This window comes from Staurois parvus, unplaced genomic scaffold (assembly GCF_062004578.1).
Source record: "Staurois parvus isolate SC_StPar_1 unplaced genomic scaffold, SC_StPar_1.0 ptg000153l, whole genome shotgun sequence".
Classification (NCBI taxonomy): Eukaryota; Metazoa; Chordata; class Amphibia; order Anura; family Ranidae; genus Staurois; species Staurois parvus.
Genome location: NW_028317949.1, coordinates 23798933 through 23820439, shown reverse-complemented (window position 1 = coordinate 23820439; position 21507 = coordinate 23798933). Strand labels below are relative to the sequence as shown.

Sequence of the window (21507 nt, the reverse complement as noted above, 5' to 3'; positions counted from 1 at the left end):
TTTGGGTTTTTTGGTTTACCCCAAGTTCACACCTAAGCATTTTCCGCAGCATTTTGCAGAAATGCACTACAGTCCATTTCACATGATTTCCTATGGGACACATTCACATCTTCACATTTTCACCTGGTGTGTTTTTTGGAAAGGGTCAGGGACTTCTTTAAAACAAAAAAAAGTTGCATTTTTGGTTCTATAGACATCAATGGAAACGCTGCAGCATGTAGTGTGTTTCTGCTGTGTTTTAATCAGCCAAGCAATAAGAAAAAAAAAAGCAATACGCATCAAAGATGCATGTGCAAAAACACACAACGGACAGCAAAAAGCACTGCAGAAACGGATCAAACACAAACTGCATAGGTGTGAATCTAGCCTTAGATACACTTTAAAGGGAGAGGAGATGAGTTTTTAAAAGAAACCTGTGCTTAGTCCAAGCTCACCCCTATGCGTTTTCAGCTGCAGAAACGCACAGCAGTCCATTTAACATGACTTCCTATAGGACATGTTCACATCTCCGCATTTTCATCCAGTGCGTTTTTTGGAAAGGGTCAGGGACTTTTTTTTTTTTTTTTAAATGTAAAAAGTTGCATTTTTGGTTCTAGACTTCGGTGGAAACACTGCAGAAAAGCATGTAGTGTGTTTTAGAAGCATTCTGCGATTTATTCAGCCCAGCAAAAAGTTGGAAAAAAAAACCCAAAGCAACACAAAAGCGCATCAAAAATGCATGTGCAAAAACACAAAACGCACTGCAGAAACGGACCAAATGCAAACTGCATAGGTGTGAACCTAGCCTTAGAGACATAAAGGAGCTGTCACTGTAGACCTTCTTGTAAGCTTTAATGAGCAGGGCCTTCTGTTTCCTCTTGTACCAAATTGTATTGCAACTGTAACGTCTACCTTCATTCAGTAAAGTGCTGCGCATACTGTTGGCTCTATATAAATCCTGTATAATAATAATAATAATAATAATCATCCTTCTGTTATGCTATTTGCCTGATGGTCACACTGAGCCTCCTATTTCAATAGAATGTATACGTATGAATTTCAAGGCAGTGACCCAAAGTATTGGAGCCGTCAGATCAGTATGACGGTCAGTGGAACTAGGAACAAGTGGAACATTGTCAGGTCATTAATGAAGGTGTACATGTTATTCTTGCAGCAGGTTTCCTTTAAAAGTTACAGGCTGGCTATGGAATGGAACCTTTGGATAAAATCAATTAGACGAACATGCCTATTTTTATCTATCCGTGTAACATTTTAATAAGAGGAAATAAATCTCTAATTTTTTTATAAAATTTGAGCATTTTTTGTCTTCATACGGCCTTTGTGGAGCATTGCTGTCAGTATTAAGAGGCTGGATCCTGTTGGCTGGGGAATAGCCAGACCTATTATACAAGCCTATATGGCGATCATTGAACTGAGAGGCATATACTGTATTTCCGGTGAGTGAAACAGAATGTTGGGAGGTGTATGGACGGCTTAGTGAGTATAATGCAGGCTATAGACAGGGCGAAAACTGGCCGTTTAAAAAAAAAAAAACATGAAATATCGGTCGTTCAATAGGCCAACGTTTCCACCAACGGTAAAAAAAAAAAAAAAAAAAATTAAGTCCCATCTACGGCCTGCATTTAATTACTTCTGTCCCTTGCAGAGCGCTCCGCTATTATGTTTGACATGAATAAGTATTGCGGTTGCAACATTGTATCTATTTGTATCCATTTCGGATACAGATATTTTTATTCGGATACAAATAGATACAATGTTGCAACCACAAGACTTTTTCATGTCAAATATAATAGCGGACTGGAATTCTTATTCCTTTTCTTCTTCTTCTTGCAGGTCAGTGCTCATGCGCAGATTTTTTAATCTTGTAAAACGATCGGCTGATTTTCCCATCACTGCCGGGAAAATCGGCTGATTGGCAAAATCGACCGATTTTTTTTTTACAACTTTACCGATTAAAAAAAATGTGGCAAACCCCTGAAAAATGTCCGACCAATTAACCCACTAACGGTGCGTAAATTGCCCGATATTTTTTTTTTGGCCGATTTTCGACCCGTCTATGGCCTGCATTACACTGGCATCTCTGAGTTAATATATGTTGGCATTACTCCATTGAAATGATAACACAGCTATGTTATTACATAAGAGAAACAATGAATCAAAAGATCCAATTTGAATTCCCAGAGTTCTGTGTGCAATTTCTTGATCACAGTTGTCGTACTTGTTTATACTGCCCTCAAGTGGCCACACCCTGCAGCTACAGAATCAAACCCAAATAATAAACAGTAACAACTGTGTGTTGTGTACGGCCACCTACCATTAGTTGGACATTTCCCAGCACCAGTCTCTCTTCTTTTCCTTCATGTTTAACATGAAACAAGTGAGCCTAGCAAACCAAAGCCAGGTATTCCAGTTCTTAAATCTATACAAGTCGTTTGGCACACCTGATAAAACTTCAAAGATTTACTAAAAATTTACTAAAAATGGAGGAGACAGAATCCGGAGGAGCTTTGCATAGTAACCAATCAGCTTTTAACTTCAGCTTATTCGACTAAGGTTTGACAATAAAACCTTGTGATCTGTTGTGATTGGTCACAGCGGGCACATGACACTGGCAACGGGCCGGTGTAGTAATATGTCATTGGCTGTGTCCTGTGGACAGATCACACTGCTATACAGCCCCACGGTCGCGTGAGCGCCTCATTTTGACAGAAAGTCATATGACGCCCAGTCACAAGAGGAGTGTCCCGCCCGTCCGTCAATCTGCTATAGGCTGGGCAAGAAGGTGTTAAATACATAAACACTACATACTTGGTACCTGTTCCCTACACCACCCACCCTTAATTTTCAACCTACCCATATCCCCGGTCCACATTCCAAATTCTTTCAATATCTCTTTATATTTTCCTGTCTAAGTCTATATCCCTTTCCTTCATCTAAAGTTCCATAGCTACTCAGTTGCCATTACAAACTCTCCTCACACTTCCTATCTTAGTTCCTACCACTTCCCAATATCTTTGAGATGATTTAAAATCATACCATCTACTCCACACTTCTCTCAATTTTTCCATTTTGTCCTTATCCATATGATATAACTCCTCCATCTTATATATGTATTCGACTCTTTAGCCACTCCTTTATTTTGGGGCTCTTGGGCTAACCAATATTTAGGGATAAGACTTTTGGCCGCACTAATTAGATGATATAATACACTATTTTTTTATTTCATGTGAACAAAAATTGTCAGAAAAGGCTTGGTCTTCGGGTGGTTAGAAGAGTGAATGATGTGTGGCATAAACTTATGCTGGGCATAAAATGCCCCCGTCCCCAAAAACAACCCCTTTTTAGAAAGTAGACACCCCAAACTATTTGCTGAGAGACATGTTGAGTCAATAGAAGAATTTATTTTTTTACCACAAGTTTTTGGAAAATGACAAATAATTTTTTTATTATTTATTTATTTTTTACACAAAATTGTCATTTAAACGATTTGTTGCACACACATCCCATGGGTATATGTGGACTTACTCCCCAAAATACATTCTGCTATTTCTCCCGAGTATGGGGGTACCACAAGTGAGAGACTTTTTGGCAGTCTAGCCAAGTACAGGACCCCAAAATCCAATAAGCACCTTCAGGCTTTTAAAGAGCTTTATTTCCTCATTACACTTCCTGACTACCCATCACAGATTCGGAGGCCCTGGAATGTCAGGATAGCACCAAACCCCTCAAATGACCCATTTTTGGAATGTAGACACCCCAAGGAATTTGATAAAAGATGCATGGTGAGTATTTTGCAGATCTCGTTTGTTGCCACAAGTCTTTGTAAAATGAAGAAGGAAAACAAAACCTTGTGAGAAGAAATGAGATCTGCAAAATACTCACCATGCCTTTTTTAAATTCCATGCGGTGTCTACTTTCCAAAAATGTGTCACTCTGGAGGGGAAGGGTGGTTTAGTGCTACCCTGGCATTTCAGGGCCTACGAAACTGATGTGTAGTGAGGAAGTGAAATGAGAAAGTCTCACATATGTGGCATCCCCATACTCGGTAGAAGTAGCAGAATGTATTTTGGGGTGTAATTTCACATATACCCATGGTCTGTGTGAGAAATATATAATTTAATTAACTGTGTAAAAAAAAAAAAAAGTTTTTGTAATTTTCAAAAAGTTGTGGAAAAAAATAAATCTTCCATGGACTTAATATGCCTCTCAGCAGATAGCTTAGGGAGTCTACTTTCTGAAAAGGGGTCATTTGGAGGTATTTGTACTATCCTGGTATTTTAGTACCTCAAGAAATGTGATGGGCAGTCAGAAAGTAAAAGTTGTGTAAATTCCATTATCTATAAATAGTTTGTAGATGATATAACTTTCACACAAAGCAATCAATATACACGTATTGGGATTTTTTTCTTAACCAAAAACATGTAGCAGAATATATTTTGGCCTAAGTTTATGACGAAGTTTGAGGGGTTTTTTTTATATTTTTTATTACAGAAATGAGAAAATATTGTTTTTTTTTATTTTTTTCTCTCAAACCTTTGTATATAGCACGAAAAATAAAAAGCGCACAGATGATCAAATACCACCAAAAGCTCTATTTGTGTGAAAAATAGGACGTAAATTTCCTTTGGGTACAGCATTGCATGACCGCGCAATTTTTAGTTGAAATAATGCAGCGCCGAATAGTAAAAAGAGATCTGGTCATTAAGGGGGGTAAATCCTCTGGAGGGCAAGTGGTTAATGGGACATAATTTACTTGGTATAAATTCTTTATTGATGACGTTCGTTCTATACCCAGATAGCTTTGTTCCCTTTCCCTCCAGGAAAATGGGAACTCTTTTTGTATGGCCTGCTTCTCTGTTTTTGGGAGTCTAATATTCAAGATCTTCGACTTTGAGGGATTTATCTTCAGATTTGAGAACTCTCAAATTTGGTAGCAATAATCTGGGGTTCACCATAAAGAACAACATGTCATCTGCATAGGCTGCTATCTTATGTTCCACTTCACCTATCTTAATTCCTGTTACATCTACACTCTGACCATCGCCAATAAGGGTTCCAAAGATATTACGAATAACAGGGGAGATAATGGGCATCCCTGTCTTGTACCATTCTTCATTTTAAAATACTGTGAAAGGACCCATTTACCTTTACTGCAGCTGACTGTCTACTATAAACCCCTTTTATCTATCTTAGCTTTTCAGGCCCTAAACCCAACGCCTCTAACGTATCCATCATAAAACCCCAGTCTACCCTATTGTAACAGCGTATACCCAGAGATGGACGCGGTTCAACCATTTTGGCTTCAACCTCCATCTTGGCAAAGGGATTAACCATCCTGACAAATATATTTCTCCCTCATTCTTCCCCCCTCCCTCCTTAGAGAGGCCCAGCGACATTTGGCCAGTATGTGCGTGAGTTGGGAATGTCACAGGATGGTCATAGGAGCTATAAAGCCCCCAAGGGAGCCGGGGCCTCCCTGTCCAAAGAACCTGCAAATTGTAACACCTCGTAAGAGATAAGGCAAGCTTTCCCAGGAGTTGAAAGAAATTCCAGCCTAATAAACCTAACTCAGCGTAGGTGACAGAGTCAGATAAACACTTTTCAAAATCCATTTCTCCCTATGTCTCATATCTTGGAATATGAGAGACTTACATAAAAACCGGACCTATCGTCAGATTGGCCATGAGAAGTTTGATAGGTCACTCGCATTGTCTCGGATACATAGGAAAACAGAAAAGTAGATCTCGTGAACAGTACAGTGTATAATTTCATAATTCATATCTAATCAATCCTCAGACATGTCTGCATAATAATCTACCCGCGGGTGGAATATCACTTGTGCAGCTGGAAAGTTATGGGCCAAAATATGAGTTATGGGAGATTTTGGATCTAGTTGAGGTATCCACCCATACCTACACGCCCTAAACGGGGTATTGGTCCTTGACTTCAGAGACACCCCCTGCTGGGGAACTACAAAATAGGCTGTCAGGCCTAAGAGAAGTTAAGTTGAAGAAGTCTCCCATTTTAACATCAATACCACCTGGGGAGACCCGTGCCCTTTTGCTCTGAAACTTGGATCTGCTAACCCAGGACTTTGGCAAGTATCTTAACCCTTTCACCTCTCTCTGATATCTCTTTGCTGTGCTGTTGGTCTCTGTATGTTATATACAGTTGCAAGAAAAAGTATGTGAACCCCTTGGGATTATGTGGAGTTTTGCATGAATTGGGCATAAAATGTGCTCTGAACGTCATCTAAGTCACAACAATAGAAGAACACAGTCTGCTGAACATAATACTACACAAACATTAGATGTTGCCATGGTTTAATTGCACATAACATGTAAACATTCACAGTGCAGGGAGGAAAAAGTATGTGAACCCTTGGACTTAATAACTGGTTGACCCTCCTTTCGCAGCAATAACCGCAACCAAACGTTTCCTGTAGTTGCAGATCAGACCTGCACAACAATCTGGAGTAATTTTGGACCACTCCTCTTCACAAAACTGTTTCAGTGTAGAAATATTCTTGGGATGTCTGGTGTGAATCTCTCTCTTAAGGTCATGCCACAGCATTTCAATCGGGTTGAGGGCAGGACTCTGACTGGGCCACTCCAGAAGGCGTATTATGTGCTGTTGCAGCCATTTTTTTGTTGAATTACTTGTATGCTTTGGGTCATTGTCCTGTTGCATCACTCATCCTATGCGGACCTTCAGTTGGCGGACAGATGGTCGTACGTTTTCCTGCAAAATGTCTTGATAAACTCTGGAATTCATTTTCCCATCAATGACAACAATCCGTCCAGGCCCTGAGGCAGCAAAGCAGCCCCAAACCATGATGCTCCCTCCGCCATGTTTTACAGTGGGGATGAGGTTTTGATGTTGGTGTGCTGTGCTTTTTTTTCTCCACACATAGTGTTGTGTGTTCTTCCCAAACAACTCAATCTTGGTTTCATCTGTCCACAGTATATTTTGCCAGTAGTGCTGTGGAACATCCAGGTGCTCTTTTGCAAACTTCAAACGTGCTGCAATATTCTTTTTGGACAGCAATGGCTTCCTCTGTGGTGTCCTCCCATGTACTCCATTCTTGTTTAATGTTTTCCTTATTGTAGATGTGTCAACAAAAATGTTAGCATGTGCCAGAGATTTCTGTAGGTCTTTAGCTGACACTCTGGGATTCTTCTTTACCTCATGCAGCATTCTGCGCTGTGCTCTTGCAGTCATTTTTACAGGACGACCACGCCTAGGGAGAGTAGCAACAGTGCTAAACTTTCTCCATTTGTAGACAGTCTGTCTTACCGTGGACACATGAACATCAAGGCTTTTGGAGATACTTTTGTAACCCTTTCCAGCTTCATGCAAGTCAACAATTCTTGATCGTAGGTCTTCTGAGAGCTCTTTTCTGCGAGGCATGGTTCACATCAGACAGTGCTTCTTAAAACCAGTAAACCCAAAACAGGTGTGTGTTTTTGAAGCGCAGGACAGCTGTCAGCAACACATCCAATATCATCACACTGATTGGAGTCAAGGTTGGCTCACTCCTGGCTCCAATTATCTCTGGGAGAAGTCATTAAGCTAGGGCCTCACATACTTTTTCCTTCCTGCACTGTGAATGTTTACATGTTATGTGCAATTAAACCATGGCAACATCTAATGTTTGTGTAGTATTATGTTCAGCAGACTGTGTTCTTCTATTGTTGTGACTTAGATGACGTTCAGAGCACATTTTATGCCCAATTCATGCAAAACTCCACGTAATCCTAAGGGGTTCACATACTTTTTCTTGCAACTGTGTATATATATATATATATATATATATATATATATATATATATATATATATATATATATAATCTGTTACATCTTTTTCTGTAAATATTTTTATTGCACCCGTTTGACATTTTAGTAATAAATCTATCCTTCTGAAAGTGTTGAACTGTTTCTATAGCGCTTTATTGCAACGTATGAATTCCTGCCTCTAAAGAGAATGCTACTGTGTTTGTTTGACCGTATTATGCCGACGATTATCTCAACCATTATAGTGTTTAGCTGATATTGCCGAGTTTCCTCTTTCTCTGTACAAAGGTGGTGGCAGTGTGAAGGGTTAACTGTGTAATTAACCTGACCCAGTAACAATCGCTCAGGCTGCCGGTACATCAATTGTGGTCCAATTAGCTGGAAAATCGTTGTGCAGGGTGCAGCTGGGCGTGGCATTGTTACGCACATGACATCGCGGTTTTAGATCAGCTAGTCCTTCGGTCACGAGTTTGGTGAGAAGGTCTGGGGTCTGACGCTGCGATCGTGACACCTATCAAAAGCTTTTTCGCCGTCAATTGACAAAATTGGCAGCAGCTTCTCTCGCTTTGCTTTTTGTAAAAGTAGTAGTGATCTCAATCCATCGTCCCTTCTTTTCCCGGGATGAATCCCACCTGATCCAGGTGTATTCATTCCAGCATCAGTTCTTTCATCCTAGTTGCTAATGCTTTCGCATATAACTTTGTATCAATATTTATTAATGATATAGGTCTATAGCTGACGCATTACGCACCATCTTTCCCTTCTTTAAGTATGATTGTTATATATGCTTGCAATGATTCTTCTCTCATCCCCAGCCCTTCTCCTAACGCGTTCATATGTGCGCCAAATCTAGGGACCAGTATATATTTAAATTTCTTATAGTAACCCACCTTATAACCATCAGGACCTGGACTCTTTTCTGCTGCCGTACTCTTTAATGCTAAAATAATTTCCTCCTGGGAGATGACTCTCTCTAGGGCCTCTAACTTTTTTTCTGGAATTCTTGGTAGACCCACTTCCTTTAGATATTTCTGCCTTTTTCCCCTTCTTTTCCTCCTCTGTTTCTTTCTGGTTCCCATTCTTTACATCATACAACCTACTATATAATTTTTGAAATGGATTATCAGTGTCAGTGGTGGAATACACCAATTCTCCTTTTTCATCTTAAATTTTTTTCTATATAAAATGCTTTGATTTCTATTCCTTTAGTCTTTTCATTAGAAATTTCCCAGGTCAATTCCCCCACCGATACCATTCCTTTGAGACCCTATTAAAGATCCTCCTTGTTTCCACTTCCATAAGATCTTTTAGCTTTTCTCTTTTAAGGGTTATCTTCTGAAGTATTTCTGAGTCTAGTTTCTTTTTATGTAACTGTTCCAAGTTATACAACTCCTCCGTCATCAACCTTATTTTTTTCTCCTGGTCTTTCCTTTTTTCCACCCCCATCGAGATCAAAATTCCCCTGATATATGCCTTGTGTGCCTCCCATATTGTTGCCACAGATACCTCCTTGGTCTCATTCAGTATAAAAAAAAATTGCTCTAATTCCTTCCTTAACCTTTAATCTAGATCCGTGTCTTGTATAAGCATCTCGTTTAATCTTCACATAGTTAATCTATTCTGCTCCCCTCCTACATGTAGTCTCATTGTGACAGGTGCATGATCTGACACAGACATAACCCCTATATTAGACTTAACCAATGAATCCAATTGTGTGTTTTCGATCATTATGTAGTCCAATCGCGAGTATGATCTGTGCGCTGGACAGAAAAAGGTATAATCCCTTTCTCTTGGATGTTTCATTCTCCACGTATCTATCAGCTGATATTGATGTCGTTTCTTTTTCAACAGTTTTAAGTTTCTACCACCTTCTCTATGCGCACTTGATGACATATCCATCCATGGATCCAAACATAAAGTCTCCTGCCACAATCAGATTACCTTTTTTAAAGTCAGTAACCTCCCTGGCGGTCTGATTATGTTGACATTTTTGAATGTCAAAAAAGAGAGTCTAGTAAACATCCCAGGTATGATAAAGTTTGAAACACAAAATCATACATTATAATATAATAGATAATTATAAAAATAATAATACAATTCAATAATGTAATCAAACCAAAAAACACTGAAATCTGAAATAGAGCACCAAGGTCGCACATCACTGAGCTCAGTCGCTGTCGTCAATTTCAGTGTCTGATGAAGAATTTCCCCACGAATCATTATCAGTCAATTCTGCAAGGGATTCTAATTCACTAGCGCTGTTTTCTAGCTGGTCTAAAACCGCTTTTTAACTAAAAGGATGCTTTTTGGATGCCATGGACGAACTCCAGTTTCCAGGCAGAAAAAAACAGTAAAAGTGCAGGCAGGGCACTGGACAAAACGGAGGTGAAATAGTTTTACAGACTACAATGTATTGTGTGTATGTCATGTTTTTACTTTTTTGAATCTCCCGCCGGTTCCGCCCCCCCCGTGTCACAACACTCGCAGGGAAAGGAACCCAGAAGACGGATGCCGGCATCGGCCGGAGGACACGGCCGGAGGATACAGCAGGAGGACATCGGGGGATCACAGGACAAGGTAAATTACACTACAGTGTAATCCTGAGTGTGGCTCAAGTTATCGCTTTTGGTACTGAAAATTAACCCCGAGCCACACTAGGGATTACCACTAGGATGGTTAAGTTTTCTCAACACACTCTCCATAAATACAACTGGTTTGTTATTTGGGCAATAGAGGTTTGCTAACGTGTAGCCAACTCCTTGTAATATTCCTCTCAGGAAAAGAAACCAACCCTCTGTGTACACCAATCTCTCCTCCAGAGTGAAAACCACGTTTTGAGAACCCAATTGCTACTACATCAATAGAATATTGGTGGATTTCCCTACGTTACATGTTATAAAATTGATCAAACTCATTTCTGAAGCCAAGTCACTTCTCAGCTATACTTCCCTTCAAAAGGAATACAGACCTAGATAATATTGAACACAGACCGTTAACCCCCTCCATCCTTACTCCCCTCCCTCCCCCCTCTGTCCGCCCTCCCCCCTCCCACCCTCCCTTTACTTTACCAATATTACTTTTACAAAACCTCTGGCCTGAATCTTTTGTGGGATGTTCCCACTAGCAATTCCTAGATTGGGGTGAAGTTCTAAAACACACACTCCCACTCCGACCCCCCCCCCCCCCCCCCATCTCCCAGCATTGGGGATCTAGAGTTTGGTAGCGCATTTAGCCTCCAGACAACCCACCATTACTACTTTCTCATCCTCGACTTAGTTCCTACTGCCTATCTAGCCCTCCCATTTTCTCAGTGCGTAAGAACTACCACCCCGATGTGGGAAAAGAGCAGGGGACGTCCCCCCCCCCCCCTCCTAATCCCACATCGGTTTAGCTTTTCTTTTTATTTACCATCTGCCACTTTTCCTTTCCCAGCCTTGAGCACTCAATAGACCCTCCTGACCACCCCACAATGCCATTTCCTGCAAGTCTAAATTTTCCACAAAAGTCACTTAATTCATCTGGCAATAACAGTCTTGCTGATTTTCCACCCAATCAGACAGGCCAGGAAACCCCAGTTCTATCGGATTTTGTTTTCTCCCTCATTTGTTCCAGCAACGGTTTCAAGGATCTTCTCCTGGCTAACGTCTCAGTTGCAATGTCAGCAAATATTTGAAGCTTTGTCTCTCCATATTTTATTTCTGTGGTCTCTCTTTTTTTCCATATTTTTTCTCTATCCTCGTAGTGATGGAATTGGACAATCACATCTCCGTGCGAGTCTGCTGACGCTCCTTGCGGTCGCCTTATCCTGTGCACTTTCTCCATTTTTAAATGCTGTTACGGGTCTGCCTATCAATGGATTAAATACTCTTTATTTTATCTCACAAGCATTCCCCTTGGGACTCTTCTGGTAAACCACGAATCCTTAAATTGTTTCTCTCTGTTCTCTTGATCTAATTTGAATGTGAGCCTTCTCTTGTCTCTTTGCATCTCTTCAACCTGCATCTCTAGTTATTAATCAAAAGCACCTGTGTCTCCATTTTTCCCTCTACTTCTTCCACTCGTGTCAATATTCGACCCAGATCATTCCGTATTGCTACCATTTAATTTTTCATAGACATCTCCAATTTTGCGAACATTTCCACAATATCAGATTATGTAGGTATTTGTCACATACCTCCCTGTTGTTCTAAAACACTTTGGTCTGTTACACTATCCACATTTATCAGTTTGTTGATCTGATTCGCTTCTTGTGTCCCGAGTGACATTCTTGATTGGTTCTTGGTTCTCCCCTGCTTATCTGGGGTTAAAGTCTCTGGGCTTTTCTCCCGCAAAGGCAGGTATCTCCTTATTGTACTAGTATTCGTATTCACTTGAGTTTTTACCCCCCCCGCCCCCCCCCCCCCCCGGCTGATCTGCCCTTCATCGCTTTAGACTTTGCCCTTGAATTTGCTATTCATGCACAACTGCAGTATTATCCACCCCCAGGAAACCCCCCCCCCCCCTTTTTTTTTTCCTCTGGTACGTTAACATCCCCTATTATGTTACTTTAGGAGCAGAAGTGATCTAACCAGTTCCGCTAGCCACTGAAAACCACTGAGAACCCCAGCAAATATAGTCCTCAGTCCCACCCCATGCTCTGAAGTGCTTTAGGCTGCAGCAATTACATAAAGTACATTAGAAGATTAAGTGTCCCGCCGTTACTCACAGCAACTCACCACCACCTTCCGTGTTGACCGATTAAGATCTTTCCATCCCAGTGCATAATCAGTCCCAGCCGTTGCCACCAGATCCAGATAAGATCAGATGCATCAGTGGGGGGGGGGTCCTCTCCCCACCAGGACCGCCCACACTCAGATTCACCGCGGCTTCCAACACCGATTCCACCCCGGCCCCAGGTGAGACAGGACTCCAGTCATTATATTCAGGGCAGATCAGCAACAGGGCTGCACACATGGATGGCGGGCGCCTGGAGCTCACGGCGCCATGCTCAGGCCCCTCCCCCCTTGTCTGCAATTATTTAATCCTATACTGGGAGAAATACATTATCTGCCATTCCTGACCTTGCCTTTTAAAAATGCTACTTGTCTGGCTGCAATGCTGATCACACAGCTTTAGTGCTGAAACCAGAGAGGGCCAGGCAACATTTTCAAAAAAGAAGCAGCAATGGCAGCCTACATACTTCTCCCAGTAAAGGTTCCCAGTGAAGATGGAGTGGAGTAGGAAACACAATCACATGACTAATAGGGAACTAAAAAGACTAACAGGTATGTGACCATATATGTTATATATATATATATATATATATATTTATTTTATCATATGACATACAGTATATGTTTTATGCGTTGAATGAAAGGACAGGGCAAGGGTATAGACACAACTGACTTTATTCTGCCAAGGATAAAAGGGACAAAGTGCTAGGAAACCAGGTTAAACTATCAAACTCACCTGACACAGATGTACAACCATTTTCTAGGAAAGGCATGCATGAAAATAGAACTGTCAACTGAATTATTCTACTATTTTTGGTTTCCTTAATCTCAGTAATCTAAGCAGAGATAGTCCATATAGATTTTCCATACCTCTCTTTTTGCAAGGAGCACATTTGGGACAATATGAGGAAGACAGCGACCCAGCATCAGCATGACTCCATTCTCACTGTCAGCAATGCGGGACACCTACAATACATAAGCATTTTTACTATGATTGGGCATTAAATGAGATCTGCAATCCAGCACAAGCCTGTTTAACTACCCAATATGTGGCTGAACAAAGCAGACAACAGACAGTACACACATAGGAACAGCGCCTTATATGTCGTCAGTTAGAAAATTATTTTTTGCTAGTATAATATGCATTGTATTGCTTGACAAAGTTGTAAACTCTATGAAAATTTAAAAAAAAATCTTGTCTTCCATAAACTATAAAAAAAAAAAAAAAAAAAAATCTAATATGCACATTTTCCCTCTGCAATTATTATGATGAAAAGGAAAGCGCTTTTTAAAGTTACAAATCTACAAGCTTGTTACAGAACAATGGTCTATCAAAACCATATTAATTTCAGTCAACATTAAACTCCAGACAAAAATATAAAATACATTATTTAGCCTAGTTCACATTAGGAACTGTATGTGAATCGCACAGGAATTGCAATTCCTGTGTAATTCACATGTGAGTCTGTGCTCAAATGTCACTGCATCCGCACCAAAAAGGTCCCTGCAGCATTTTTGTGACCTGCTCTTGGGGTGCTGTTAACACTGAATTGACACCCGCAGCAGGTTGCAGAACACACATGGTTCACAGCGTTTCCCACACCGTACTAGTGTGAAGCAGGGCTTCATGTATTTTTTTGAGATGCAAACAGTGTTAATGCCAGAATTTGAGTTGAAATAATCCCCTATACAGCAACACAGAGAGTGAGGTGCAGTACTAGGAGCGGATTAGATGTGCTGCATGCAAATGACCCGACAAACATGCTGATAGAAGAAAAAAAAAGTGTGAGCAGAAGGGCGACCTCACTGTCCAGTTAGCTGGCTAGGAGGTGGAGAGAGGACACCGCTGTATGCTTTCTACAATCAAGACCTCCGTCTCATGGAGTGAACTGCGGAAATCGCAGCACTTCATGGACAGAAATTCAGATTATTTCACAGGTAAAACAGCACCCTTATACTGTATGTATTTTAGCCATTTGACTGGAGTTCATCTTTAATATAATTATGAACATATTTTTGAAAAACAACAATTTATTCACGGTTAATCTTTTCTAGGATTCTTCCATGATAGCACTACTCTCATAAAATGTCCCCAACTACCAATTGGACAAAAAGTGGAGAGTTTAAAAGACCTTGTTAGCCACATCTCCTTCGTTTTCAGATATTACAAACAGTATAGAAATTATAAAGCGTCACAACATCTGTACCAGAAAATGAATTATAAGCATAATTCTAGATTTTTCTGTTTACCCTCCACAACAATTTGTCATATTTAACAGATAAAAACCTAGATGAATATATACAGTTTTTCCTAATGGTGGATACTGGTTACAGGAGTTACTCTGCTTATCTGAGGCGAGGCACAATCAAACAATGAACAGAAAAACTGCATCATGACATTAGCAAAAAAAAAAAAAAGTGTGTGAAAGAAGCAGTAGCTGAGAACAGCACTTATCACATTCCGTCAATGGAGAGAAATCTCCTTGGAAACTTTGGGGAACACAATATGGAAGAACAGTGCCTTGTTTGAGGTGGAAGGAAGAAAAAAGGCCTTAAGCAAGCCATTTCTTCCAACCATTTGGAGGAAAGAAAGTTACTCAATTCCCCCATTAAACATAGACAGTGTTGGTGGGGGAATCCCTCCCGCAGAGCTAATGTGTTCTGCTGATGAGGAGCCTTCCCTGCTGGCACAACACAGTTATCAATGCTAATGGCTGTAGCTGCTGGCAGTGATCACATTGAAAAAGTCTGTGTGAGTGGGATTTAGGAGGTCTTTGAAAAAGAGAAGGTTCACCAGAAAAAAGCTTTTTTCAGAAGGGAGGGTGGGAGGGTTGAAAGGGTGCTCTTTCCCCTGGTGATGTCCTTAATAAAGACTAATAAATAATAAAGTCTATAGACACATTTTCCATCAAAGGGCAGGCACAATTGTCGCTTTTTGCACTGCTGTTCCAGAGACTAGCATTTGAGCCAAAATGATCTTCTGCACACGTACCAAAAGGAGACTCATTCTTGGTATTATGCAAAAACCATCCACCAACCCATCCATAGAATACAGCAGGGCAACAGGCGTGAGCTCCAGCTGTTTGGGGCAAAAGAATCCATTAGGATAGATCCATGATCCCAACAGATAGTACTGGACCAAACGTGTGACAGAAGGATTTTGTAGCAATAGCTGGTTGCAGGGAAGGACTTAGGAGAGAATAAAACCTCTAAAAAGGTTTCTAGCCTTTTGGGCACTGGATCTCCAAGCGCTTGGATGTCTTCATGACGGACTTGATTTAGTAATACTGGTACAGCTTGCATAGAAGCCAATCAGCTTCCAGGTTTTTTTTTATCAAAGGTTAATGGAATAAACTGAAGTTGGGAGCTGATTGGTTATCATGCACAGCTGTACCAGATTCTGAGTGCTCCAGTTTTAGTAAATCTACCGCTCAGGATCTTGTTAAAACAGGAAATGTCCAGATCCACTATTGGGGTGGCCTGCTTTTTAAGGAACTCCTCCTCAATAGGATATTGCTAAATAATAAGCTGGGAGAAGTACTTTCTCCAGAATAGGCCAATCACTAACAACACAGGTTGCAATAGTGAGTAAAAAGGAAAGAATTTAACAGGCTCATAACACTGTTCAACAAATTTTTATTTTTTGCCAGTTTTGGAAACAAAAGGATCCATTTCTTAATGAATTTCACATTCCAAGTTCAAATATAACAATGAAATTTGTCAATTGGCTCTAGTTTTTCTGTAAACGGAAAGTTTTCTACTATAGGCGTAATGACTACATAATGCACAATAATTATATAGATAGATGTCTTTCCACAAATATAAAGCAAGTGATATTGACTACATAACAAAGCCTAAATGGCATAATATATTGCATAGGATTACCAAGAAAAATTATAGCCATAAGCTAAGTTGAATCATTTTAATACTTAGGATTCTCACTAGTTTTGTCTTCAGTTTGTGTCGGTTTTGCTTCTCTTGGCTTTTCTCTTGTATTCGAGGAAAGGGCTCTCTCTTACAACTGCACGTGACTACACGCTTCAGGTTCTTCCTCACTTGACTCAACCACGAAGGATTCTGGTGCTTTAGGAATTGGTAGCCCCTCTCCATGAGGAACTGGACGTATTGCCGATGGAATATTTGGATAGTGCACAGATAACTTTTTTCTTCTTATTTAGCCCTTTTACAATTGGAGGCACCATACAAAAGTAACAATTACTAACATGATCTGTTGGCTCTCTCCAAATCATTGGCACAGCGAAAGGCATAGATGCCTTTTTTCCATTCAACCATTGCTCCAGTGCCGTCCCACAAGAATTGCAGCATATATGTGGTGCCCAGCTCTTGTCCTGGTCTCCTATCTTGCAGCCAAAATACAAGTTGTAGGCTTTCTTAATCATTCCTGTTATCCTCCTTTTTTGTGAGATAAAAGTTATTTCACCGCAGATATAGCAGAAATTATCTGCTTTATTCACACAAGTTCGAGGCATTACTGAGTAGCATATATAAGCATAAAACAAAATGTAAAGACGCTGTCGAACTACAATCAGCTACAGATACTGCAGCTTTTATGCAGTGAAGTGATGCAATTAAAGGCTAATATTGCATCATCTCAGTATACATGCAATTTTCTATTGGTCACCAGTATCAATTGCGCAATATGCAGCTGAAGTTGCATCATAATTTTGAATGGCTTACGTCATTAGACGGGTGAATATATCATGGAAACTAGAGCCAATCAACATTTTTTAGAGTCATTTTCCTTTTCAGCACCCCAAAATTATGTAAGATTAGCTAATTTTATGCCCAAAACTTTTTACCTGTTGAACAGTGTAATAGGACAGAGATTACCCGATTTGTGGCCAATCCCTTACTGAAAAAGATTGCTCTATAAAAAACAGTATTTTTTTTTTTTTTAACAGTACAAAAAAAAAAAATGTACTTTCAAAAATACATATAGGTTTTATTATTGAAATTATGTGTTCTGGGTCAGTAAATGTTCTTGAGATTTGCAAATTTTTTTTGCTAGATTAAACAGACATTCAAATGCAATTGCAGTTTGTTAATCAGAATTTCTGGCCTTTATACCTGGAGAATTACAAATCCTATACACTAGTGGGATGATAAAACCATAATAAGGTGTCTTACATAGTCCATAACTTACTGGGATGAGATCAAAATAAGAAGCCTTGCAAAACCCAAACATGAATTGGATGATTAGGCAACAAAACGTATCTGTTGTCATCGATGAGTCTGTTTTCTGTCTTTTGTTGAATTGTGATAGGTAATTGTTAACTCACAACTCTGTGCAACGTTTTGTCTGTTGTATGTCTTTCAAAAACTCAATAAAAACTAAATTATAAAAAAAACAAAAAAGTATCTGTTGTATATGTTTCTGGGTGCCAACGTGCTTTCAATGGCTTTAGAAATGCACCTTGTTTAGATATGGATGGATCAAAGTTACACACCAAGTTTGTGGTTTAATTTATTCTAGGACAATAAGATCTTGTAATCTGTATCTATCCCTGTGAATGGCAAAACGAAGAGATGTAGTAAGGCAGGGCCTCCAAAATTCTACCTCCTGTCCCAGTTGGTAAAAGGGGATACAAAGTATCAATATGAAACCATTGGGGTTGATTTACTAAAACTAGAGAGTGCAAAGTCTAGTACAGATCTGCATAGAAATCAATCAGCTTCCAAACTGTTTTGTCAAAGCTTAATTTAACAAGCTGAAGATAGAAGCTGACTGGTTACCATGCACAGGTGTACCAGATTTGCATTCTCCAGTTTTTGCAAATCAACCCCATTGTGGAAGATGAAGACTCTTAAAAGTTGCATGACTTCAGTCTAACCAGTTATTTAACCATATTTATATTACCTCAGAACCCAAACGGCTGTCAGCTGACATTCGGCAAAAAGATAGTAGTGCTTGATGAAAAGCTGGGGACAGTTTTCTGTGAAAAAATAAAAAAAATAGATACATGAGATATTGAGTAAACATTTAATGTGTAAAAAAAAAATGGTGGGCTGCAATTTAATATTCACTTTGCATCAGTTTGAATAAATGGATAAACATAGGTCAGTTTGCGGGGAGCAATCAGTGAGAGCATATATTAGCAGAACTACAAACTTTACCACTTTATGTGCAAGGCTTATTTAAAAAAATGATTATCTTTGTACTACTTACCTGTTAGGTTGGTCAAACTGAATTCCATCTTTAAGGGGTGGCGTAGTAAGAAGTGCCCTTTTGGTAATACTTGACAGGTCAGCAATGGGTGGAATATCCTCAGGTAGCTGGAAGTCTGTTTCTGATGGCTCCACCATTTGGTTTTCCTCAGTCCTGTCACATTTGCGGTCACTGTCTGACATTCTTATCTCCATGTAAGGATCACTTTCCACTGATATTTGACTCTGTAGCCTGTCAGACAGCCTTGGCTTTTCAGGACAAATGTCTGTCACAGGCTTCGCCTTTAGAACTTCAAGTTCCCTAAAAACAAATGCTTATTTTGAAACACAGACTTCAAGTGTTAAGGTTAAAAGCTCTTCTTTTTCTCCAAAACTACTAACATTACAGACCATATCTTGCTTTTAGGAATACACTATATGACCAAACGGTGTGTGGACATCTGACCATCACACCTATCTATATGGCCAAATTAATGAGATGAGGTGTTTACAATGCATGGTCCTGTGAATGCTGCAGCATACAAAGACAAGTTAGACAACTGGGCACTTTCAACCTAGTGGTAACAATTTCGAGTAGGACCTTTTACATTACAACTTGAATGTTCACAAATCCAGGTCCATAAGGACATGGTTTGGAGAGTTTGGGATGGTGGATCTTGAGTGGCCGTCACAAAGCTCTGAACACTTTTGAGATGAACTTGTATGATTGTGATCAGAGTCTTCTAGTCCAGAATCACCTAACCTCACAAATGATCTGGCTGATTAGGCACAAATTCTCAAATAAATACTCCAGAGATCTTGTGGAAAGCCTTTTCATAAGGGTGGAGGCTGTTCTAGCCATGAAGAAGGAGGGTAGTACTTTTAAGTTAAAGTGATTGCAAACCCATATAGCTTATGGTGCTGGAAACCTTCATTTTTTTTATCAGCTGTGGGATGAAGCTATACAGTGCTTGAAGAAGTATTTATACCCCTTGACATTTTCTACATTTTGTCATGTTACAACCAAAAATGTAAATGGATTATATTGGGATTTTATGTGATAGACCAACATAAAGTGGCACATAAAAGGAAAATGATAGATGGTTTGCAAAATTTTTTACACAAATATCTGAAAAGTGTGGTGTGCATTTGCATTCAGCCCCCCTGAGTCAATACTTTGCAGAAGCACCTTTTGCTACAATTAGTGTCTTTTTGGGGATGTCTCTACCAGCTTTGCACATTTAGAGAGTGACATTTCTGCCCATTCTTTGCAAAATAGCTCAAGCTTTGTCAGATTGGATGGACAGCATCTGTGAACAGCAATTTTCAATTCTTGCTGCAGATTCTCAATTGGATTTAGGTCTGGACTTTGACTGGGCCATTCTAACACATGAATATCCTTTGACCTAAACCTTTCTATTGTAGCTCTGGCTGTATGTTTAGGGTCGTTGTCCTGCTGGAAGGTGAACCTCCATCCCAGTCTCAAGTCTTTTGCAGACTAACAGGTTTTCTTCTAAAATTGCATTGTATTTGGCTCCATCCATCTTCCATCAACTCTGACAAGTTTCACTGTCCCTGCTGAAGAAAAGCATTCCCACAACATGATGCTGTCACCACGTTTCACGGTGGGGATGGTGTGTTCAGGGTGATGTGCAGTGTTAGTTTTCAGCCACATAGAGTGTTTTGCTTTTAGGCCAAAAACTTTCAATTTTGGTCTCATTTGACCAGAGCACCTTTTTCCACGCTTGCCGTGTCCCCCACATGGCTTCTCGCAAACTGAAAACAGGACTTCTTATGGCTTTCTTTCAACAATGGCTTTCTTCTTACCACTCTTCCATAAAGGCCAGATTTGTGGAGTGCATGACTAACAGTTGTCCTGTGGGACAGATTCTCCCACCTGAGCTGTGGATCTCTGCAGCTCCTCCAGAGTTACCATGGGCCTCTTGGCTGCTTTTTTGATTAATGCTCTCCTTCAGCCTGTCAGTTTAGGTGGATGGCCATATCTTGGTAGGTTTGCAGTTGTGCCATACTCTATCCATGTTTTGATGATGGATTGAACAGTGCTCCTTGAAATGTTCAAAGCTTGTGATATTTGTTTTCTATAGCCTAATCATGCTTTAATCTTCTTCTCAACTTTATCCCTGACCTGTCTGGTATGTTATTTGGCCTTCATGATGCTGTTTGTTCACTAATGGTTCTCTTAACAAACCTCTGAGGGCTTCACAGAACAGTTGTATGTATACGGATATTAAATAACACACAGGTGGACTATATTTACTAATTAGGTGACTTCTGAAGGCAATTGGTTCCAATAGATTTTAATTAGGGCTATCAGAGTAAAGGGAGCTGAATACAAATGCACGCCACACTTTTCAGATATTTCTAAAAAAAATTTGGAAAACCATTTATCATTTACCTTCCACTTCACAATTATGTGCCACTTTGTGTTGGTCTATCACATAAAATACATTTATGTTTTTGGTTGTAACATGACAAAATAAGAAAATTTCAAGGGGTATGAATACTTTTTCAAATGCCAGGACAACGGTGCACATATTGTAGAAAGCCATAAGATAAGTGACAGTCCAGCAACAACACAGTATGAAATAAAATTGCAGTCCTTTATTATCTTCAAAACAAAAAAAAAAAATCCACCCAGTGTAAAGATTGGCGCATTTCATATTCACATACTTTGGGGCTTAGCCATAAGGCCCAAAGTTTGTGGGGCTGAAACATGGATTCCTTTTATATCTCAGTGGATAACTAATAAAGTACTGTAATTGTATTTCATACAGTGTCAGTGCTGGACTTTCACTTATCTTATACCCAGTAAATT

At 39.8% G+C, this 21507-nt stretch overlaps 1 protein-coding gene across 4 annotated transcripts in view; it reads right to left on the bottom strand.

The window, feature by feature from the left end:
- The window catches only part of RELCH (RAB11 binding and LisH domain, coiled-coil and HEAT repeat containing), a 214323-nt gene that overhangs the window by 94185 nt on the left and 98631 nt on the right, over positions 1-21507 (bottom strand). For all 4 annotated transcript variants that reach the window (XM_089674859.1, XM_089674857.1, XM_089674858.1 and 1 more), the window contains 3 exons: positions 18694-18993; positions 18385-18460; positions 13377-13472 (listed from right to left, as the gene is read on the bottom strand). In XM_089674859.1, coding sequence (XP_089530985.1) covers positions 13377-13472; positions 18385-18460; positions 18694-18993 — 472 coding nt within the window. The remainder of the gene's footprint in view (positions 1-13376; positions 13473-18384; positions 18461-18693; positions 18994-21507) is intronic.